This window comes from Phyllobates terribilis, unplaced genomic scaffold (assembly GCF_046119375.1).
Source record: "Phyllobates terribilis strain yellow unplaced genomic scaffold, ASM4611937v1 Scaffold_14__1_contigs__length_39327217, whole genome shotgun sequence".
Classification (NCBI taxonomy): Eukaryota; Metazoa; Chordata; class Amphibia; order Anura; family Dendrobatidae; genus Phyllobates; species Phyllobates terribilis.
The window spans coordinates 33,326,133-33,348,725 of NW_027362774.1; the positions used below are offsets into that span (position 1 = coordinate 33,326,133).

The window sequence follows — 22,593 nt, forward strand, 5'->3', positions numbered from 1 at the left end:
CAGGTGGAGAGTATAGTGTGGAGGGTGCAGCGTGATGGAGGCAGGTGGAGAGGATAGTGTGGAGGGTGCAGCGTGATGGAAGCAGGTGGAGAGGTTAGTGTGGAGGGTGCAGCGTGATGGATGCATGTGGAGAGGATAGTGTGGAGGGGTGCAGCATGATGTAGGCAGGTGGGGAGGATAGTGTGGAGGGGTGAAGCATGATGTAGGCAGGTGGGGAGGATAGTGTGGAGGGTGCAGCGTGATGGATGCATGTGGAGAGGATAGTGTGGAGGGGTGCAGCGTGATGGATGCATGTGGAGAGAATAGTTTGGAGGGTGCAGCAGGATGGAAGCAGGTGGAGAGGATAGTGTGGAGGGTGCAGCAGGATGGAGGCAGGTGGGGAGGATAGTGTGGAGGGTGCAGCAGGATGGAGGCATTTGGGGAGAATAGTGTGGAGGGTGCAGCAGGATGGAGGCAGGTGGGGAGGATACTGTGGAGGGTGCAGCATGTTGGAGGCGGGGGGGGAAATAGTGTGGAGGGTGTAGCATGATGGATGCAGGTGGGGAGGATAGTGTGGAGGGTCCAGCATGATGGATGCAGGTGGGGAGGATAGTGTGGAGGGTGCAGCATGATGGATGCAGGTGGGGAGGATAATGTGGAGGGTGCAGCATGATGGTGGCATGTGGAGAGGATAGTGTGGAGGGTGCAGCATGATGGAGGCGGGGGGGGGAATAGTATGGAGGGTGTAGCATGATGGATGCAGGTGGGGAGGATAGTGTGGAGGGTCCAGCATGATGGATGCAGGTGGGGAGGATAGTGTGGAGGGTGCAGCATGATGGAGGCATGTGGGGAGGATAGTGTGGAGGGTGCAGCATGATGGAGGCATGTGGGGAGGATAGTGTGGAGGGTCCAGCATGATGGATACAGGTGGGGAGGATAGTGTGGAGGGTGCAGCATGATGGAGGCAGGTGGAGAGGATAGTGTGGAGGGTGAAGCGTGATGGAGGCAGGTGGGGAGGATAGTGTGGAGGGTCCAGCATGATGGAGGCAGGTGGATAGGATAGTGTGGAGGGTGCATCGTGATGGAAGCAGTTGGAGAGGATAGTGTGGAGGGTGAAGCGTGATGGAGGCTGGAGGAGAGGATAGTGTGGAGGGTGCAGCAGGATGGAGGCAGGTGGAGAGGATAGTGTGGAGGGTGCAGCGTGATGGAGGCAGGTGGAGAGGATAGTGTGGAGGGTGAAGCGTGATGGAGGCAGGTGGGGAGGATAGTGTGGAGGGTCCAGCATGATGGAGGCAGGTGGAGAGGATAGTGTGGAGGGTGCAGCGTGATGGAGGCAGGTGGAGAGGATAGTGTGGAGGGTACAGCGTGATGGAGGCAGGTGGAGAGGATAGTGCAGTGTGATGGATGTGTGGGGGGTCGTGATGACATTCCACTCGTCCTCCAGTCACTCCAAATTAAGGCTATGAGCATGGGTCAACCATTCAAAGAATGAGTCAGACAACAAGCTGGTTCAAACTCAGAGCACGCTCAAAAGACTACTACAGACAACGTTCTCAGCAATGTTCTGTGTTTATTCCTACATACACAAACCTAAATACACTACATAATGGGGAGGGGAAAGGGGTTGTCCGGGGCGGGGTAAGCCATGAAAGTCCAGTGTCTGGCCACTCCTGATTGGTCCACATCTCCTTATCTCAGTCTCTGGGCAGATATTGCAGCCGTCAGCTTATAATCTTGTTTCGTTTCTCTGAAATAAGTCTTGGCAACACTGGAACTGTCTTAGTTTAAGTTTCGATTTCAGTAATACGTAGCAAGGAAAGCTTATTGTTATAAGACACAAAATGGTGGTTAGTACATTAACAAAAAAGCGTATAAAAGTTACAAAAGTATAAAAGTTACAAAAATATATATATTCTTTTACCCCGAAATTCCCCCCTAAACACTAAGCTTTCCTTTGCTTCGGGGCCTTTGAGAAAGGTCCCGGAGGTTGGGACAACATTGGTTATAGCTTTCCTGTATAAGGGGACTATGCAGCATAGGACCACCAGGCCCAATACTAGTAGACCTCCTATCACTAAACAAGCTTGTTGGAAGAATCCCTTGAGCCCTCCCAACCAACCTGAGAAGAAGGAGGTATCTACCCCTGTGTGGTAGCTGTCCACCCTGGGACAGACAGTAAGCATATGGAAAGGATATAGAAGAAGGTAGTCATCTTTTATAGACTCGTTCTGTCTCTCTTGCAGTGGGAGGCGTGAATCCAGGTGCTCTTGCCCTCAAGCTTCAGAGCCGTCGGGGTGGTGAGAAGCACAGTGTACGGTCCCTCGAACCGCGGCTGGAGGCAGTCTTTCCGGACAAACTTCTTCACATACACTAGATCGCCTGGGATGAAATCATGTACTGCATCACCTGTAGATTCTGGGAGAGAAGCAGATACTGGAGAGCGGGTGTTAGTCAATTCTCTAGACAAGGCAATCACAAATTTTACCACTCTATCATGTGTTTCAGACAACTCTTGGGGCCTAATCTCTCCTATCTTGGGTGGGGTCCCAAACAAAATTTTATAGGGAGTCAGCCCATGTTTGGCCTGAGGAGTGTGTGTGATATGATACAATACTATGGGGAGTAGGTCGGGCCAGGGGAGGGGATGATCTTAGGTCATTTTCAAGAGCTGGGTCTTGAGTGTGGAATTCATTCTTTCCACTTTGCCTGAACTGGCAGGATGGTATGGAGTGTGGAGGCCCAAATCTGTTCCCAACATGTTCCAGAGTTCTTTGTAGATATTTGCTGTGAAAGCTGGTCCTTGATCTGATGAAAGCTGAGTACATGCGTCTAGGCAAGCAAGGCTTCCCATCCACTTGGTAAAGAGTCGAGTTGACCTTTGAATCTTTGCGACCTGCCAGCACAGCTCCAGAATACAAGTCGACCATATCCAAATGCCTAAAGCAGGAAAATAGGAGTACGTTTTGGTAGCCGTGGATATGTTCTCAGCCTGGCCCGAGGCCTACCCGGTTGTCAACATGACTGCTAAAGTCACAGCCAAGAAACTGATCACCGAAATTGCCTGCAGATTTGGAGTTCCCCAAGTCATAGAATCGGATCAAGGACCAGCTTTCACAGCAAATATCTACAAAGAACTCTGGAACATGTTGGGAACAGATTTGGGCCTCCACACTCCATACCATCCTGCCAGTTCAGGCAAAGTGGAGAGAATGAATTCCACACTCAAGACCCAGCTCTTGAAAATGACCTAAGATCATCCCCTCCCCTGTCCCGACCTACTCCCCATAGTATTGTATCATATCACACACACTCCTCAGGCCAAACATGGGCTGACTCCCTATAAAATTTTGTTTGGGACCCCACCCAAGATAGGAGAGATTAGGCCCCAAGAGTTGTCTGAAACACATGATAGAGTGGTAAAATTTGTGATTGCCTTGTCTAGAGAATTGACTAACACCCGCTCTCCAGTATCTGCTTCTCTCCCAGAATCTACAGGTGATGCGGTACATGATTTCATCCCAGGCGATCTAGTGTATGTGAAGAAGTTTGTCCGGAAAGACTGCCTCCAGCCGCGGTTCGAGGGACCGTACACTGTGCTTCTCACCACCCCGACGGCTCTGAAGCTTGAGGGCAAGAGCACCTGGATTCACGCCTCCCACTGCAAGAGAGACAGAACGAGCCTATAAAAGATGACTACCTTCTTCTATATCCTTTCCATATGCTTACTGTCTGTCCCAGGGTGGACAGCTACCACACAGGGGTAGATACCTCCTTCTTCTCAGGTTGGTTGGGAGGGGTCAAGGGATTCTTCCAACAAGCTTGTTTAGTGATAGGAGGTCTACTAGTATTGGGCCTGGTGGTCCTATGCTGCATAGTCCCCTTATACAGGAAAAATATAACCAATGCTGTCCCAACCTCCGGGACCTTTCTGAATCAAGAAACCACATCTCTGTTACATGATGATACCAGTAAGGAAGATATGGAGAAATACACTCCTTTGAACAAGCCTGACCAGACCCCCCATGACAGAGTCCAACTGAAAGATTTAGTTTAGGATCAGTTGGGAGAACTCCATGTGTCATTTAGGGTAGGGCTCAATTGTTCGGGGGCGTCCCATAAGGGGGCAGCTTCTAAGATGATTGGGTGAAGAAATCCACCTCCCCTCTCCCCACACATGGACAGTCTCAAAGGCCCCGAAGCAAGGGAAAGCTTAGTGTTTAGGGGGGAATGTCGGGGTAAAATAGAATGTATATATATTTTCTCTACTTTTATACTTTTATACGCTTTGCTTATGTACTAACCACCATTTTGTGTCTTATAACAATAAGCTTTCCTTGCTACGTATTACTCAAATCGAAACTTAAACTAAGACAGTTCCAGTGTTGCCAAGACTTATTTCAGAGAAACGAAACAAGATTATAAGCTGACGGCTGCAATATCTGCCCAGAGACTGAGATAAGGAGATGTGGACCAATCAGGAGTGGCCAGACACTGGACTTTCATGGCTTACCCCGCCCCGGACAACCCCTTTCCCCTCCCCATTATGTAGTGTATTTAGGTTTGTGTATGTAGGAATAAACACAGAACATTGCTGAGAACGTTGTCTGTAGTAGTCTTTTGAGCGTGCTCTGAGTTTGAACCAGCTTGTTGTCTGACTCATTCTTTGGATGGTTGACCCATGCTCATAGCCTTAATTTGGAGTGACTGGAGGACGAGTGGAATGTCATCACGACCCCCACAGATGCATGTGGAGAGGATAGTGTGGAGGGGTGCAGCATGATGTAGGCAGGTGGAGAGGATAGTGTGGAGGGTGCAGCGTGATGGATGCATGTGGAGAGGATAGTGTGGAGGGGGCAGCGTGATGGAGGCAGGTGGAGAGGATAGTGTGGAGGGTGCAGCGTGATGGATGCATGTGGAGAGGATAGTGTGGAGGGGTGCAGCGTGATGGATGCATGTGGAGAGAATAGTTTGGAGGGTGCAGCAGGATGGAAGCAGGTGGAGAGGATAGTGTGGAGGGTGCAGCAGGATGGAGGCAGGTGGGGAGGATAGTGTGGAGGGTGCAACAGGATGGAGGCATGTGGGGAGAATAGTGTGGAGGGTGCAGCAGGATGGAGGCAGGTGGAGAGGATAGTGTGGAGGGTGCAGCATGATGGAGGCGGGGGGGGGGAATAGTGTGGAGGGTGTAGCATGATGGATGCAGGTGGGGAGGATAGTGTGGAGGGTCCAGCATGATGGATGCAGGTGGGGAGGATAGTGTGGAGGGTGCAGCATGATGGATGCAGGTGGTGAGGATAGTGTGGAGGGTGCAGCATGATGGTGGCATGTGGAGAGGATAGTGTGGAGGGTGCAGCATGATGGAGGCGGGGGGGAAATAGTGTGGAGGGTGTAGCATGATGGATGCAGGTGGGGAGGATAGTGTGGAGGGTCCAGCATGATGGATGCAGGTGGGGAGGATAGTGTGGAGGGTGCAGCATGATGGAGGCATATGGGGAAGATAGTGTGGAGGGTGCAGCATGATGGAGGCATGTGGGGAGGATAGTGTGGAGGGTCCAGCATGATGGATGCAGGTGGGGAGGATAGTGTGGAGGGTGCAGCATGATGGATGCAGGTGGGGAGGATAGTGTGGAGGGTGCAGCAGGATGGAGGCAAGTGGGGAGGATAGTGTAGAGGGTGCAGCATGATGGTGGCATGTGGAGAGGATAGTGTGGAGGGTGCAGCATGATGGAGGCATGTGGGGAGGATAGTGTGGAGGGTGCAGCATAATGGAGGCATGTGGAGAGGATAGTGTGGAGGGTGCAGCATGATGGTGGCATGTGGAGAGGATAGTGTGGAGGGTGCAGCAGGATGGAGGCAAGTGGGGAGGATAGTGTGGAGGGTGAAGCGTGATGGAGGCAGGTGGTGAGGATAGTGTGAAGGGTGCAGCATGATTGAGGCATATGGAGAGGATAGTGTGGAGGGTGCAGCATGATGGATGCATGTGGGGAGGATAGTGTGGAGGGTACAGCATAATGGAGGCATGTGGGGAGGATAGTGTGGAGGCTGCAGCATGATGGAGGCATGTGGGGAGGATAGTGTGGAGGGTGCAGCATGATGGAGGCAGGTGGGGAGGATAGTGTGGAGGGTGCAGCAGGATGGAGGCAAGTGGGGAGGATAATGTGGAGGGTGCAGCGTGATGGATGCATGCGGAGAGGATAGTGTGGAGGGTGCATTGTGATGGATGCAGGTGGGGAGGATAGTGTGGAGGGTGCAGCAGGATGGAGGCAGGTGGGGAGAATAGTGTGGAGGTTGCAGCAGGATGGAGGATAGTGTGGAGGGTGCAGCAGGATGGAGGCAGGTGGGGAGGATAGTGTGGAGGGTGCAGTGTGATGGATGCATGTGGGGAGGATAGTGTGGAGGGTCCAGCATGATGGATGCAGGTGGGGAGGATAGTGTGGAGGGTGCAGCATGATGGATGCAGGTGGGGAGGATAGTGTGGAGGGTGCAGCAGGATGGAGGCAAGTGGGGAGGATAGTGTAGAGGGTGCAGCATGATGGTGGCATGTGGAGAGGATAGTGTGGAGGGTGCAGCATGATGGAGGCATGTGGGGAGGATAGTGTGGAGGGTGCAGCATAATGGAGGCATGTGGAGAAGATAGTGTGGAGGGTGCAGCATGATGGTGTCATGTGGAGAGGATAGTGTGGAGGGTGCAGCAGGATGGAGGCAAGTGGGGAGGATAGTGTGGAGGGTGCAGCAGGATGGAGGCAGGTGGAGAGGTTAGTGTGGAGGGTGAAGCGTGATGGAGGCAGGTGGTGAGGATAGTGTGAAGGGTGCAGCATGATTGAGGCATATGGAGAGGATAGTGTGGAGGGTGCAGCATGATGGATGCATGTGGGGAGGATAGTGTGGAGGGTACAGCATAATGGAGGCATGTGGGGAGGATAGTGTGGAGGCTGCAGCATGATGGAGGCATGTGGGGAGGATAGTGTGGAGGGTGCAGCATGATGGAGGCAGGTGGGGAGGATAGTGTGGAGGGTGCAGCAGGATGGAGGCAAGTGGGGAGGATAATGTGGAGGGTGCAGCGTGATGGATGCATGCGGAGAGGATAGTGTGGAGGGTGCATTGTGATGGATGCAGGTGGGGAGGATAGTGTGGAGGGTGCAGCAGGATGGAGGCAGGTGGGGAGAATAGTGTGGAGGGTGCAGCAGGATGGAGGATAGTGTGGAGGGTGCAGCAGGATGGAGGCAGGTGGGGAGGATAGTGTGGAGGGTGCAGTGTGATGGATGCATGTGGGGAGGATAATGTGGAGGGTGCAGCATGATGGAGGCATTTGGGAAGAATAGTATGGAGGGTGCAGCAGGATGGATGCAGGTGGGGAGGATAGTGTGGAGGGTCCAGCATGATGGATGCAGGTGGGGAGGATAGTGTGGAGGGTGCAGCGTGATGGATGCATGCGGAGAGGATAGTGTGGAGGGTGCATTGTGATGGATGCAGGTGGGGAGGATAGTGTGGAGGGTGCAGCAGGATGGAGGCAAGTGGGGAGGATAATGTGGAGGGTGCAACGTGATGGAGGCATGTGGAGAGGATAATGTGGAGGGTGCAGCGTGATGGAGGCAGGTTGAGAGGATAGTGTGGAGGGTGCAGCGTGATGGAGGCAGGTGGGGAGGATAGTGTGTAGCGTGCAGTGTGATGGATGCGTGTGGAGAGGATAGTGTGAAGGGGTGCAGCAAGATGTAGGCAGGTGGGGAGGATAATGTGGAGGGTGCAGCATGATGGAGGCAGGTGGAGAGGATAGTGTGGAGGGTGCAGCAGGATGGAGGCATGTGGAGAGGATAGTGTGGAGGGTGCAGCGTGATGGAGGCAGGTGGAGAGGATAGTGTGGAGGGTGCAGCATGATGGAGGCAGGTGGGGAGGATAGTGTGGAGGGGGCAGCGTGATGGAGGCAGGAGGAGAGGATAGTGTGCAGGGTGTAGTGTGATGGAGGCATGTGGAGAGGATAGTGTGGAGGGTGAAGCGTGATGGAGGCAGGTGGAGAGGATAGTGTGGAGGGTGCAACAGGATGGAGGCATGTTGGGAGGATAATGTGGAGGGTGCAGCGTGATGGATGCATGTGGGGAGGATGGTGTGAAGGGTTTAGCTTGATGGAGGCAGGTGGGGAGGATAGTGTGGAGGGTGAAGCGTGATGGAGGCAGGTGGAGAGGATAGTGTGGAGGATGCAGCGTGATGGAGGCAGGTGGAGTGGATAGTGTGGAGGGAGAAGCGTGATGGAGGCAGGTGGGGAGGATAGTGTGGAGGGTGCGGCGTGGTGGATGCATGTGGAGAAAATAGTGTGGAGGGGTGCAGCATGATGTAGGCAGGTGGGGAGGATAGTGTGGAGGGGTGCAGCATGATGTAGGCAGGTGGGGAGGATAGTGTGGAGGGGTGCAGCATGATGTAGGCAGGTGGGGAGGATAGTGTGGAGGGTGCAGCGTGATGGATGCATGTGGGGAGTATAATGTGGAGGGGGCAGTATGATGGAGGCATGTGGGGAGGACTGTGTGGAGGGTGCAGCATGATGGAGGCAGGTGGGGAGGATAGTGTGGAGGGTGCAGCGTGATGGAGGCAGGTGGAGAGGATAGTGTGGAGGGTGCAGCATGATGGAGGCAGGTGGGGAGGATAGTGTGGAGGGTGCAGCGTGATGGAGGCATGTGGAGAGGATAATGTGGAGGGTGCAGCGTGATGGAGGCAGGTGGAGAGGATAGTGTGGAGGGTGCAGCAGGATGGAGGCATGTGGGGAGGATAATGTGGAGGGTGCAGCAGGATGGAGGCATGTGGGGAGGATAGTGTGGAGGGTGAAGCGTGATGGAGGCAGGTGGGTAGGATAGTGTGGAGGGTGCAGCAGGATGGAGGCATGTGGGGAGGATAATGGGGAGGATGGTGTGAAGGGTGCAGCGTGATAGAGGCAGGTGGGGAGGATAGTGTGGAGGGTGCAGCGTGATGGAGGCAGGTGGGGAGGATAGTGTGGAGGGAGAAGCGTGATGGAGGCAGGTGGGGAGGATAGTGTGGAGGGTGCTGCGTGATTGAGGCAGGTGGGGAGGATAGTGTGGAGGGTGCAGCGTGATGGATGCATGTGGAGAAGATAGTGTGGAGGGTGCAGCGTGATGGATGCATGTGGAGAAAATAGTGTGGAGGGGTGCAGCATGATGTAGGCAGGTGGGGAGGATAGTGTGGAGGGTGCAGCGTGATGGATGCATGTGGGGATTATAATGTGGAGGGGGCAGTATGATGGAGGCAGGTGGGGAGGACTGTGTGGAGGGTGCAGCATGATGGAGGCAGGTGGGGAGGATAGTGTGGAGGGTGCAGTATGATGTAGGCAGGTGGGGAGGATAGTGTGGAGGGTGCAGCGTGATGGATGCATGTGGGGAGTATAATGTGGAGGGGGCAGTATGATGGAGGCAGGTGGGGAGGACTGTGTGGAGGGTGCAGCATGATGGAGGCAGCTGGGGAGGATAGTGTGGAGGGTGCAGCGTGATGGATGCATGTGGAGGGTGCAGTGTGATGGAGGCAGGTGGAGAGGATAGTGTGGAGGGTGCAGCGTGATGGAGGCAGGTGGAGAGGATAGTGTGGAGGGTGAAGCGTGATGGAGGCTGGGGGAGAGGATAGTGTGGAGGGTGCAGCATGATGGAGGCATGTGGGGAGGATAATGTGGAGGGTGCAGCGTGATGGAGGCATGTGGGGAGGATAATGTGGAGGGTGCAGCGTGATGGATGCATGTGGGGGGGATGGTGTGGAGGGTGCAGCGTGATGGATGCATGTGGGGAGGATAGTGTGGAGGGGGCAGCGTGATGGAGGCAGGAGGAGAGGATAGTGTGGAGGGGAAGCGTGATGGATGCATGTGGGGAGGATAGTGTGGAGGGTGCAGCATGATGGATGCAGGTGGAGAGGATAGTGTGGAGGGTGCAGCGTGATGGATGCAGGTGGAGAGGATACTGTGGAGGGTGCAGCGTGATGGAGGCAGATGGAGAGGATAGTGTGGAGGGTGAAGCGTGATGGAGGCAGGTGGTGAGGATAGTGTGGAGGGTGCAGCGTGATGGATGCATGTGGGGAGGATAAAGTGGAGGGTGCAGCGTGATGGATGCATGTGGGGAGGATAATGTGGAGGGTGCAGCGTGATGGATGCATGTGGGGAGGATAGTGTGATGGATGCGTGTGGAGAGGATAGTGTGGAGGGTGCAGTGTGATGGATACATGTGGAGAGTGCAGCGTGATGGAGGCAGGTGAAGAGGATAGTGTGGAGGGTGCAGCGTGATGGAGGCAGGTGGAGAGTATAGTGTGGAGGGTGCAGCGTGATGGAGGCTGGAGGAGAGGATAGTGTGGAGGGTGCAGCGTGATGGATGCATGTGGAGAGGATAATGTGGAGGGTGCAGCGTGATGGATGCATGTGGGGAGAATAATGTGGAGGGTGCAGCGTGATGGATGCATGTGGGGAGGATGGTGTGGAGGGTTCAGCGTGATGGATGCATGTGGGGAGGATATTGTGGAGGGTACAGCGTGATGGAGGCAGGTGGAGAGGATAGTGTGGAGAGTGAAGCGTGATGGAGGCAGGTGGAGAGGATGGTGTGGAGGGTGCAGCGTGATGGAGGCAGGTGGAGAGGATAGTGTTGAGGGTGCAGCGTGATGGATGCAGGTGCAGAGGATAGTGTGGAGGGTGCAGCAGGATGGAGGCATGTGGGGAGGATAATGTGGAGGGTGCAGCGTGATGGATGCATGTGGGGAGGATAATGTGGAGGGTGCAGCGTGATGGATGCATGTGGGGAGGATGGTGTGGAGGGTGCAGCGTCATGGATGCATGTGGGGAGGATATTGTGGAGGGTGCAGCATGATGGAGGCAGGTGGAGAGGATAGTGTGGAGGGTCCAGCATGATGTATGCAGGTGGAGAGGATAGTGTGGAGGGTGCAGCGTGATGGAGGCAGGTGGAGAGGATAGTGTGGAGGGTGCAGCGTGATGGATGCATGTGGAGAGGATAGTGTGGAGGGTGTAGCATGATGGATGCAGGTGGGGAGGATAGTGTGGAGGGTGCAGCGTGATGGATGCATGTGGGGAGTATAATGTGGAGGGGCAGTATGATGGAGGCAGGTGGGGAGGACTGTGTGGAGTGGTGCAGCATGATGTACGCAGGTGGAGAGGATAGTGTGGAGGGTGCAGCGTGATGGATGCATGTGGAGAGAATAGTTTGGAGGGTTCAGCATGATGGAGGCATTTGGGGAGAATAGTGTGGAGGGTGCAGCATGACGGAGGCAGGTGGAGAGGATAATGTGGAGGGTGTGGCATGATGGATGCAGGTGGGGAGGATAGTGTGGAGGGTCCAGCATGATGGATGCAGGTGGGGAGGATAGTGTGGAGGGTCCAGCATGATGGATGCAGGTGGGGAGAATAGTGTGGAGGGTGCAGCATGATGGATGCAGGTGGGGAGGATAGTGTGGAGGGTGCAGCGTGATGGATGCGTGTGGAGAGGATAGTGTGGAGGGTGCAGCGTGATGGAGGCAGGTGGAGAGGATAGTGTGGAGGGTGCAGCGTGATGGAGGCAGGTGGAGAGGATAGTGTGGAGGGTGCAGCGTGATGGAGGCTGGAGGAGAGGATAGTGTGGAGGGTGCAGCGTGATGGATGCATGTGGAGAGGATAATGTGGAGGGTGCAGCGTGATGGATGCATGTGGGGAGGATGGTGTGGAGGGTTCAGCGTGATGGATGCATGTGGGGAGGATATTGTGGAGGGTGCAGCGTGATGGAGGCAGGTGGACAGGATAGTGTGGAGGGTGAAGCGTGATGGAGGCAGGTGGAGAGGATAGTGTGGAGGGTGCAGCGTGATGGAGGCAGGTGGAGAGGATAGTGTTGAGGGTGCAGCGTGATGGATGCAGGTGCAGAGGATAGTGTGGAGGGTGCAGCGTGATGGATGCAGGTGGGGAGGATGGTGTGGAGGGTGCAGCAGGATGGAGGCATGTGGGGAGGATAATGTGGAGGGTGCAACGTGATGGATGCATGTGGGGAGGATAATGTGGAGGGTGCAGCGTGATGGATGCATGTGGGGAGGATGGTGTGGAGGGTGCAGCGTGATGGATGCATGTGGGGAGGATATTGTGGAGGGTGCAGCGTGATGGAGGCAGGTGGAGAGGATAGTGTGGAGGGTGAAGCGTGATGGAGGCAGGTGGGCAGGATAGTGTGGAGGGTCCAGCATGATGGATGCAGGTGGAGAGGATAGTGTGGAGGGTGCAGCGTGATGGAGGCAGGTGGAGAGGATAGTGTGGAGGGTGCAGCGTGATGGATGCATGTGGAGAGGATAGTGTGGAGGGTGCAGCATGATGGATGCAGGTGGGGAGGATAGTGTGGAGGGTGCAGCGTGATGGATGCATGCGGGGAGTATAATGTGGAGGGGCAGTATGATGGAGGCAGGTGGGGAGGACTGTGTGGAGTGGTGCAGCATGATGTACGCAGGTGGAGATGATAGTGTGGAGGGTGCAGCGTGATGGATGCATGTGGAGAGAATAGTTTGGAGGGTGCAGCATGATGGAGGCATTTGGGGAGAATAGTGTGGAGGGTGCAGCATGACGGAGGCAGGTGGAGAGGATAGTGTGGAGGGTGCAGCAGGATGGAGGCAGGTGGGGAGGATAGTGTGGAGGGTCCAGCATGATGGATGCAGGTGGGGAGAATAGTGTGGAGGGGTGCAGCATGATGGATGCAGGTGGGGAGGATAGTGTGGAGGGTGCAGCATGATGGTGGCATGTGGAGAGGATAGTGTGGAGGGTGCAGCATGATGGAGGCAGGTGGAGAGGATAGTGTGGAGGGTGCAGCAGGATGGAGGCATTTGGGGAGGATAGTGTGGAGGGGTGCAGCATGATGGAGGCAAGTGGGGAGGATAGTGTGGAGGGTGCAGCGTGATAAAGTTACGTTAAAGGGCCTCTGTCAGCACAGGATGGCGGTTCACACCTGGTGCAGGCGCTTGGGTCATCATGGTGGTCAGTCATTTGTCTGCACCTTCCTACCTGATTTTTTCCCCTCTATCTTCACCACCTTTTCCTTTGACAGATGGAAACCAAGCAGGTGGGAAGGTGTATATAGATGATTGGCCGCCATGATGCCCAAGCGCCTGAACTGGGTGTAAACCGTCATCCTGTGCTGACCAGGGCTGTGGAGTCAGTGACCATTTTGGTGCTGTTGGGATAAAATGGACCAACTCCGAAAATATATAACACATTGGGTGCATTAGTACACTATATTGGGGGCGGTAGTACAATATATAACACATTGGGAGCGGTAGTATAATATATAATACATCTGGGGCGGTAGTATAATATATAATACATTGGGGGCAGTAGTATAATATATAATACATTGGGGGCAGTAGTATAATATATAATACATCTGGGGCGGTAGTATAATATATAATACATTGGGGGCAGTAGTATAATATATAATACATTGGGGGCGGTAGTATAATATATAATACATTGGGGGCAGTAGTATAATATATAATACATCTGGGGCGGTAGTATAATATATAATACATTGGGGGCAGTAGTATAATATATAATACATTGGGGGCGGTAGTATAATATATAATACATTGGGGGCAGTAGTATAATATATAATACATTGGGGGCAGTAGTATAATATATAATACATTGGGGGCGGTAGTATAATATATAATACTTTGGGCGCGGTAGTATAATATATAATACATTGGGGGCAGTAGGACAATATATAATACATTGGGGGCAGTAGTATAATATATAATACATTGGGGGCAGTAGGACAATATATAATACATTGGGGGCGGTAGTATAATATATAATACATTGGGGGCGGTAGTATAATATATAATACATTGGGGGCAGTAGTATAATATATAATACATTGGGGGCGGTAGTACAATATATAATACATTGGGGGCGGTAGTATAATATATAATACATTGGGGGCGGTAGTATAATATATAATACATTGGGGGCAGTAGTACAATATATAATACATTGGGGGCGGTAGTATAATATATAATACATTGGGGGCGGTAGTATAATATATAATACATTGGGGGCAGTAGTATAATATATAATACATTGGGGGCAGTAGTACAATATATAATACATTGGGGGCAGTAGTATAATATATAATACATTGGGGGCAGTAGTATAATATATAATACATTGGGGGCAGTAGTATAATATATAATACATTGGGGGGCGGTAGTATAATATATAATACATTGGGGGCGGTAGTACAATATATAATACATTGGGGGCGGTAGTACAATATATAATACATTGGGGGCGGTAGTACAATATATAATACTTTGGGGGCGGTAGTATAATATATAATACATTGGGGGCGGTAGTATAATATATAATACATTGGGGGCGGTAGTATAATATATAATACATTGGGGGCAGTAGTACAATATATAATACATTGGGGGCGGTAGTATAATATATAATACATTGGGGCCAGTAGTATAATATATAATACATTGGAGGCGGTAGTATAATATATTATACATTGAGGCAGTAGTATAATATATAATACATTGGGGGCGGTAGTATAATATATAATACATTGGGGGCGGTAGTATAATATATAACACATTGGGGGCGGTAGTACAATATATAATACATTGGGGGCAGTAGTACAATATATAATACATTGGGGGCAGTAGTATAATATATAATACATTGGGGGCGGTAGTATAATATATAATACATTGGGGGTGGTAGTACAATATATAATACATTGGGGGCGGTAGTACAATATATAATACATTGGGGGCGGTAGTATAATATATAATACATTGGGGGCGGTAGTATAATATATAATACATTGGGGGCGCTAGTATAATATATAATACATTGGGGGCGGTAGTATAATATATAATACATTGGGGCGGTAGTACAATATATAATACATTGGGGGCGGTAGTACAATATATAATACATTGGGGGCAGTAGTATAATATATAATACATTGGGGGCGGTAGTATAATATATAATACATTGGGGGCGGTAGTATAATATATAATACATTGGGGGCGATAGTATAATATATAATACATTGGGGGCGGTAGTATAATATATAATACATTGGGGGCAGTAGTACAATATATAATACATTGGGGGCGGTAGTATAATATATAATACATTGGGGGCGGTAGTACAATATATAATACATTGGGGGCGGTAGTATAATAGATAATAATACATTGGGGGCAGTAGTACAATATATAATACATTGGGGGCAGTAGTATAATATATAATACATTGGGGGCGGTAGTATAATATATAACACATTGGAGGCGGTAGTATAATATATAATACATTGGGGGCGGTAGTACAATATATAATACATTGGGGGCAGTAGTACAATATATAATACATTGGGGGCAGTAGTATAATATATAATACATTGGGGGCAGTAGTATAATATATAATACATTGGGGGCGGTAGTACAATATATAATACATTGGGGGCGGTAGTATAATATATAATACATTGGGGGCGGTAGTATAATATATAATACATTGGGGGCGGTAGTATAATATATAATACATTGGGGGCAGTAGTACAATATATAATACATTGGGGGCAGTAGTATAATATATAATACATTGGGGGCGGTAGTACAATATATAATACATTGGGGGCGGTCGTATAATATATAATACATTGGGGGCGGTAGTACAATATATAATACATTGGGGGCAGTAGTATAATATATAATACATTGGGGGCAGTAGTATAATATATAATACATTGGGGGCGGTAGTACAATATATAATACATTGGGGGCAGTAGTATAATATATAATACATTGGGGGCGGTAGTATAATATATAATACATTGGGGGCAGTAGTACAATATATAATACATTGGGGGCGGTAGTATAATATATAATACATTGGGGGCGGTAGTATAATATATAATACATTGGGGGCGGTAGTATAATATATAATACATTGGGGGCAGTAGTACAATGCAGGATGTGCTGTAAATGTTTCCATAATAATTTGGGGAAGTTATGAAATGTCCTATTCCTGATCTCAGGATCTCGGCTTTTAGTTGCAATGAATCTGTGCTGCACTTTATGCACATGCTCAGTAGTGACCGGGGCTGCACTTTATGCACAGGCTCAGTAGTGACCGGGGCTGCACTTTATGCACAGGCTCAGTAGTGACCGGGGCTGCACTTTATGTTCATGCTCAGCAGTGACCAGGGCTGCACTTTATGTACATGCTCAGCAGTGACCAGGGCTGCACTTTATGCACATGCTCAGCAGTGATCAGGGCTGCACTTTATGCACATGCTCAGTAGTGACCAGGGCTGCACTCTATGCACATGCTCAGCAGTGACCAGGGCTGCACTTTATGCACATGCTCTGTAGTGAGCAGTGCTACACTTTATGCACATGCTGAGTAGTGAGCAGTGTTGCACTTTATGCACATGCTCAGTAGTGACCAGTGCTGCACTTTATGCACATGCTCGGAAGTGACCAGTGCTGCACTTTATGTACATGCTCAGTAATGACCAGGGCTGCACTCTATGCACATGCTCAGCAGTGACTAGGGCTGCACTTTATGCACATGCTCAGTAGTGAGCAGTGCTACACTTTATCCACATGCTGAGTAGTGAGCAGTGTTGCACTTTATGCACATGCTCAGTAGTGACTAGTGCTACACTTTATCCACATGCTCAGTAGTAACCGGGGCTGCACTTTATGCACATACGCAGCATTGACCAGTTGTACACTTTATCCACATGCTCAGTAGTGACCGGGGAAGCACTTTATGCAGACGCTCAGTAGTGACCGGGGCTGCACTTTATGCACAGGCTCAGTAGTGACCGGGGCAGCACTTTATGCACATGCTCAGTAGTGACCGGGGCTGCACTTTATGCACATGCTCAGCAGTGAGCAGGGCTGCATTTTATGCACATGCTCAGCAGTGACCAGGGCTGCACTTTATGTACATGCTCAGTAGTGACCTGGGCTGCACTTTATCCACATGCTCAGTAGTGACCTGGGCTGCACTTTATGCACTAGCTCAGTAGTGACCGGGGCTGCACTTTATGCACTGGCTCAGCAGTGACCGGGGCTGCACTTTATGCACATGCTCAGCAGTGACCAGGGCTTCACTTTATGCACATCCTCAGCAGTGACCAGGGCTGCACTTTATGCACATGCTCAGCAGTGACCGGGGCTGCACTTTATGCACATGCTCAGCAGTGACCGGGGCTGCACTTTATGCACATGCTCAGCAGTGACCGGGGCTGCACTTTATACACATGCCCAGCAGTGACCAGGGCTGCACTTTATGCACATGCTCAGCAGTGAGCAGGGCTGCATTTTATGCACATGCTCAGCAGTGACCAGGGCTGCACTTTATGTACAAGCTCAGTAGTGACCTGGGCTGCACTTTATGCACATGCTCAGTAGTGACCTGGGCTGCACTTTATGCACTAGCTCAGTAGTGACCGGGGCTGCACTTTATGCACTGGCTCAGCAGTGACCGGGGCTGCACTTTATGCACATGCTCAGCAGTGACCGGGGCTGCACTTTATACACATGCTCAGTAGTGACCAGGGCTGCACTTTATGCACTGGCTCAGCAGTGACCGGGGCTGCACTTTATGCACATGCTCAGCAGTGACCAGGGCTTCACTTTATGCACATCCTCAGCAGTGACCGGGGCTGCACTTTATACACATGCTCAGCAGTGACCGGGGCTGCACTTTATGCACATCCTCAGCAGTGACCAGGGCTGCACTTTATGCACATGCTCAGCAGTAACCAGGGCTGTGGAGTCAGGGAAATGAGGAGTCTGAGTCGGAGGTTTGGCTTACCAACTCCACAGCCCGGGTGCTGACAGAGGCCCTTTAAGAGACGCGTGAAATGTGACTGTCTGGTGCAGGCGGAGGACACATTGATATCTCATGAGTGTCATACTATACTATGCAGGTCCTATAGCTGGACATGTGGGGGACGGGAACTTCCATTGCATCATGGTGCTGGACCTGAACGACAAGCAAGAAGTGAGGAAAGTGAAGGAATTCACGGACCGCCTGGCCAGGTAAATCCCCCTGTACAACATCCTGGTGTCCCCCCCAGAAAAACATGAATCCCATTAGTCACTGAGACATCTCCTGTCAGTGAACATTCATCCTTAGTCCCCAACAGAACATGTTTTTGGGTCTCCTTAGTATTGCTCCAATGGAATCCTGAACCATGAGCTGTTGGTGGCTCCTGAGAACGGGCGTTGGGGTCACTACTTCACACCGTGAGGCCTCGAACCTGATCTAATGTGGATCTCCACATTGGTGCTGGTCAATAGCTGCAGTCACCTTGTGGAAATTAGATCCCAAAACATACGGCTGATAGAACAAGGGTCACTTCTGCCAAAGTTATTGTCATGTAATGGTGCCAGCTATGCATCGTTACAAACAACTGGCTACTGAACCCGTTCTACGCCCGGGTGGCCAGCATTTTATTGGTATATGGTCTCCCATGCTGGTATTTGTGCTGCCCCAATCCTGGTATTTGTATGGCACTCCTCATCCCCCAATCCTGGTATGTATGGCACCCCTCATCCCCCAATCCTGGTATGTATGGCACCCCTCATCCCCCAATCCTGGTATGTATGGCCTCCTCATCCCCCAATCCTGGTATGCATGGCACCCAACCCCTCATCCTGGTATGCATAGCCTCCTCATCCCTATTCTGGTATGTATGTTACCCCTCCTCCCAATTCTGGTATGTATGGCACCCCTCATCCCCCAATCCTGGTATGCATGGCACCCAACCCCTCATCCTGGTATGCATGGCACCCCTCATCCCAATTCTGGTATGTATGGCACCCTTCATCCCCCAATCGTGGTATGTATGGCCTCCTCATCCCCCAATCCTGATATGCATGGCACCGAACCCCTCATCCTGGTATGCATGGCACCCCATCCCTCATCCTGGTATACATGGCACCCCTCATCCCCAATCCTGGAATGTATGGCCTCCTCATCCCTAACTTGGTATACATGGCACTCCTCATCACCCAATCCTGGTATGCATGGCTTCCTCATCCCCCAATCCTGGAATGCATGGCACCACATATTCCTATTCTGGTATGCATGGTATCCCATCCATCATCCTGGTATGCATGGTACCCCGTATTCCTATCCTGGTATACGTGGCCCCCTCATACCCCCCAATCCTGGTATGCGAGGCCCCCTCAGCCCCCAATCCTGGTATGCATGGCACTCCTCATCCCCCAATCCTGGTATGCATGGCACCACATATTCCTATTCTGGTATGCATGGTATCCCATCTCTCATCCTGGTATGCATGGTAACCCGCATTCCTATCCTGGTATGTGTGGCCCCCTCATCCCTCCCAATCCTGGTATGCGTGGCCCCCTCATCCCCCCCAATCCTGGTATGCATGGCCCCCTCATTCCCCCCAATCCTGGTATGCGTGGCCCCCTCATCCCCCTCAATCCTGGTATGCATGGCCCCCTCATCCCCCCAATCCTGGTATGCGTGGCCCCCTCAGCCCCCAATCCTGGTATGCATGGCACTCCTCATCCCCCAATCCTGGTATGCATGGCACCACATATTCCTATTCTGGTATATATGGTTCCCCGCATTCCTATCCTGGTATGCGTGGCCCCCTCATCCCCCCAATCCTGGTATGCGTGGCCCCCTCATCCACCAATCCTGGTATGCCTGGCCCCCTCATCCACCAATCCTGGTATGCGTGGCCCCCTCATCCCCCCAATCCTGGTATGCGTGGCCCCCTCATCCCCCCAATTCTGGTATGCGTGGCCCCCTCATCCACCAATCCTGGTATGCATGGCCCCCTCATCCACCAATCCTGGTATGCATGGCCCCCTCATCCCCCAATCCTGGTATGCATGGTACCCCTCATTCCTATCCTGGTATGCTTGGCCCCCTCATCCCCCAATCCTGGTATGCATGGCCCCCTCATCCCCCCAACCAGGTATGCGTGGCCCCCTCATCCCCCAATTCTGGTAGGTATGGTAACCCTCATCCCCCAATCCTGGTATGCGTGGTCCCCTCACCCCCCAATCCTGGTATGTATGGTACCCCTCACCCCCCAATCCTGGTATGCGTGGTCCTCTCACCCCCCAATCCTGGTATGTATGGTACCCCTCACCCCCCAATCCTGGTATGCGTGGTCCCCTCACCCCCCAATCTTGGTATGTATGGTACCCCTCACCCCCCAATCCTGGTATGCGTGGCCCCCTCATCCCCCCAATCCTGGTATGCGTGGCCCCCTCAGCCCCCAATCCTGGTATGCATGGCACTCCTCATCCCCCAATCCTTGTATGATTGGCACCACATATTCCTATTCTGGTATGCATGGTATCCCATCCATCATCCAGGTATGCATGGTACCTCGCATTCCTATCCTGGTATGCGTGGCCCCCTCATCCCCCCAATCCTGGTATGCATGGCCCCCTCATCCCCCCCAATCCTGGTATGCGTGGCCCCCCTCATCCCCCCCAATCCTGGTATGCGTGGCCCCCTCATCCCCCCCAATCCTGGTATGCGTGGCCCCCTCATCCCCCCCAAATCCTGGTATGCGTGGCCCCCTCATCCCCCCCAAATCCTGGTAGGCGTGGCTCCCTCACCCCCCCAAATCCTGGTAGGCGTGGCCCCCTCATCCCCCCCAATCCTGGTATGCATGGCCCCCTCATCCCCCCAATTCTGGTATGCGTGGCCCCTCATCCACCAATCCTGGTATGCATGGACCCCTCATCCCCAATCCTGGTATGCATGGTACCCCTCATTCCTATCCTGGTATGCTTGGCCCCCTCATCCCCCAATCCTGGTATGCATGGCCCCCTCATCCCCCCAATCCAGGTATGCGTGGCCCCCTCAGCCCCCAATCCTGGTATGCATGGCACTCCTCATCCCCCAATCCTTGTATGCTTGGCACCACATATTCCTATTCTGGTATGCATGGTATCCCATCCATCATCCTGGTATGCATGGTACCTCGCATTCCTATCCTGGTATGCGTGGCCCCCTCATCCCCCCAATCCTGGTATACGTGGCCCCCTCATCCCCCCCAATCCTGGTATGCGTGGCCCCCTCATCCCCCCAAATCCTGGTATGCGTGGCCCCCTCATCCCCCCAAATCCTGGTATGCGTGGCCCCCTCATCCCCCCAAATCCTGGTATGCGTGGCCCCCTCATCCCCCCCAAATCCTGGTAGGCGTGGCCCCCTCACCCCCCCCAATCCTGGTATGCGTGGCCCCCTCAGCCCCCAATCCTGGAATGCATGGCACTCCTCATCCCTCAATCCTGGTATGGATGGCACCACATATTCCTTTTCTGGTATGCATGGTATACCATTCATCATCCTGGTATGCATGGTACTCCTCATTCCTATCCTGGTATGCTTGGCCCCTTCATCCCCCAATCCTGGTATGCGTGGCCCCCTCATCCCCCCCAATCCTGGTATGCATGGCCCCCTCATCCCCCAATCCTGGTATGCGTGGCCCCCTCAGCCCCTAATCCTGGTATGCATGGCACTCCTCATCCCCCAATCCTGGTATGCTTGGCACCACATATTCCTATTCTGGTATGCATGGTTCCCCGCATTCCTATCCTGGTATGTGTGGCCCCCTCATCTCCCCAATCCTGGTATGCGTGCCCCCTCATCCACCAATCCTGGTATGCGTGGCCCCCTCATCCCCCCAATTCTGGTATGCGTGGCACCCTCATCCCCCAATTCTGGTATGCGTGGCCTCCTCATCCACCAATCCTGGTATGCATGGCCCCCTCATCCCCCAATCCTGGTATGCATGGTACTCCTCATTCCTATCCTGGTATGCTTGGCCCCCTCATCCCCCAATCCTGGTATGCGTGGCCCCCTCATCCCCCCAATCCTGGTATGCGTGGCCCCCTCATCCCCCAATTCTGGTATGTATGGTACCCCTCACCCCCCAATCCTGGTATGCGTGGTCCCCTCACCCCCCAATCCTGGTATTTATGGTACCCCTCACCCCCCAATCCTGGTATGCGTGGCCCCCTCAGCCCCCAATCCTGGTATGCATGGCACTCCTCATCCCCCAATCCTGGTATGCATGGCACCACATATTCCTATTCTGGTATACATGGTATCCCATCCATCATCCTGGTATGCATGGTACCCCGCATTCCTATCCTGGTATGTGTGGCCCCCTCATCTCCCCAATCCTGGTATGCGTGGCCCTCTCATCCACCAATCCTGGTATGCATGGCCCCCTTATCCACCAATCCTGATATGCGTGGCCCCCTCATCCCCCCCAATTCTGGTATGCATGGCCCCCTCATCCACCAATCCTGGTATGCGTGGCCCCCTCATCCACCAATCCTGGTATGCGTGGACCCCTCATCCACCAATCCTGGTATGCGTGGCCCCCTCATCCACCAATCCTGGAATGCGTGCCCCCCTCATCCCCCCCAATCCTGGTATGCGTGGCCCCCTCATCCCCCAATTCTGGTATGCGTGGTCCCCTCACCCCCCAATCCTGGTATGTATGGTACCCCTCACCCCCAATCCTAGTAAGTGTGGTACCCCTCACCCCCCAATCCTGGTATGTGTGGTCCCCCTCACCCTCC

At 52.5% G+C, this 22,593-nt stretch overlaps 1 protein-coding gene across 2 annotated transcripts in view; it reads left to right on the forward strand.

Moving 5' to 3' along the window:
• LDHD (lactate dehydrogenase D) overlaps positions 1 to 22,593 on the forward strand; it is a 179,521-nt gene that overhangs the window by 153,365 nt on the left and 3,563 nt on the right. For both annotated transcript variants that reach the window (XM_073659890.1, XM_073659891.1), the window contains exon 10: positions 17,931 to 18,042. In XM_073659890.1, the coding sequence (XP_073515991.1) occupies positions 17,931 to 18,042 (112 nt within the window). The remainder of the gene's footprint in view (positions 1 to 17,930; positions 18,043 to 22,593) is intronic.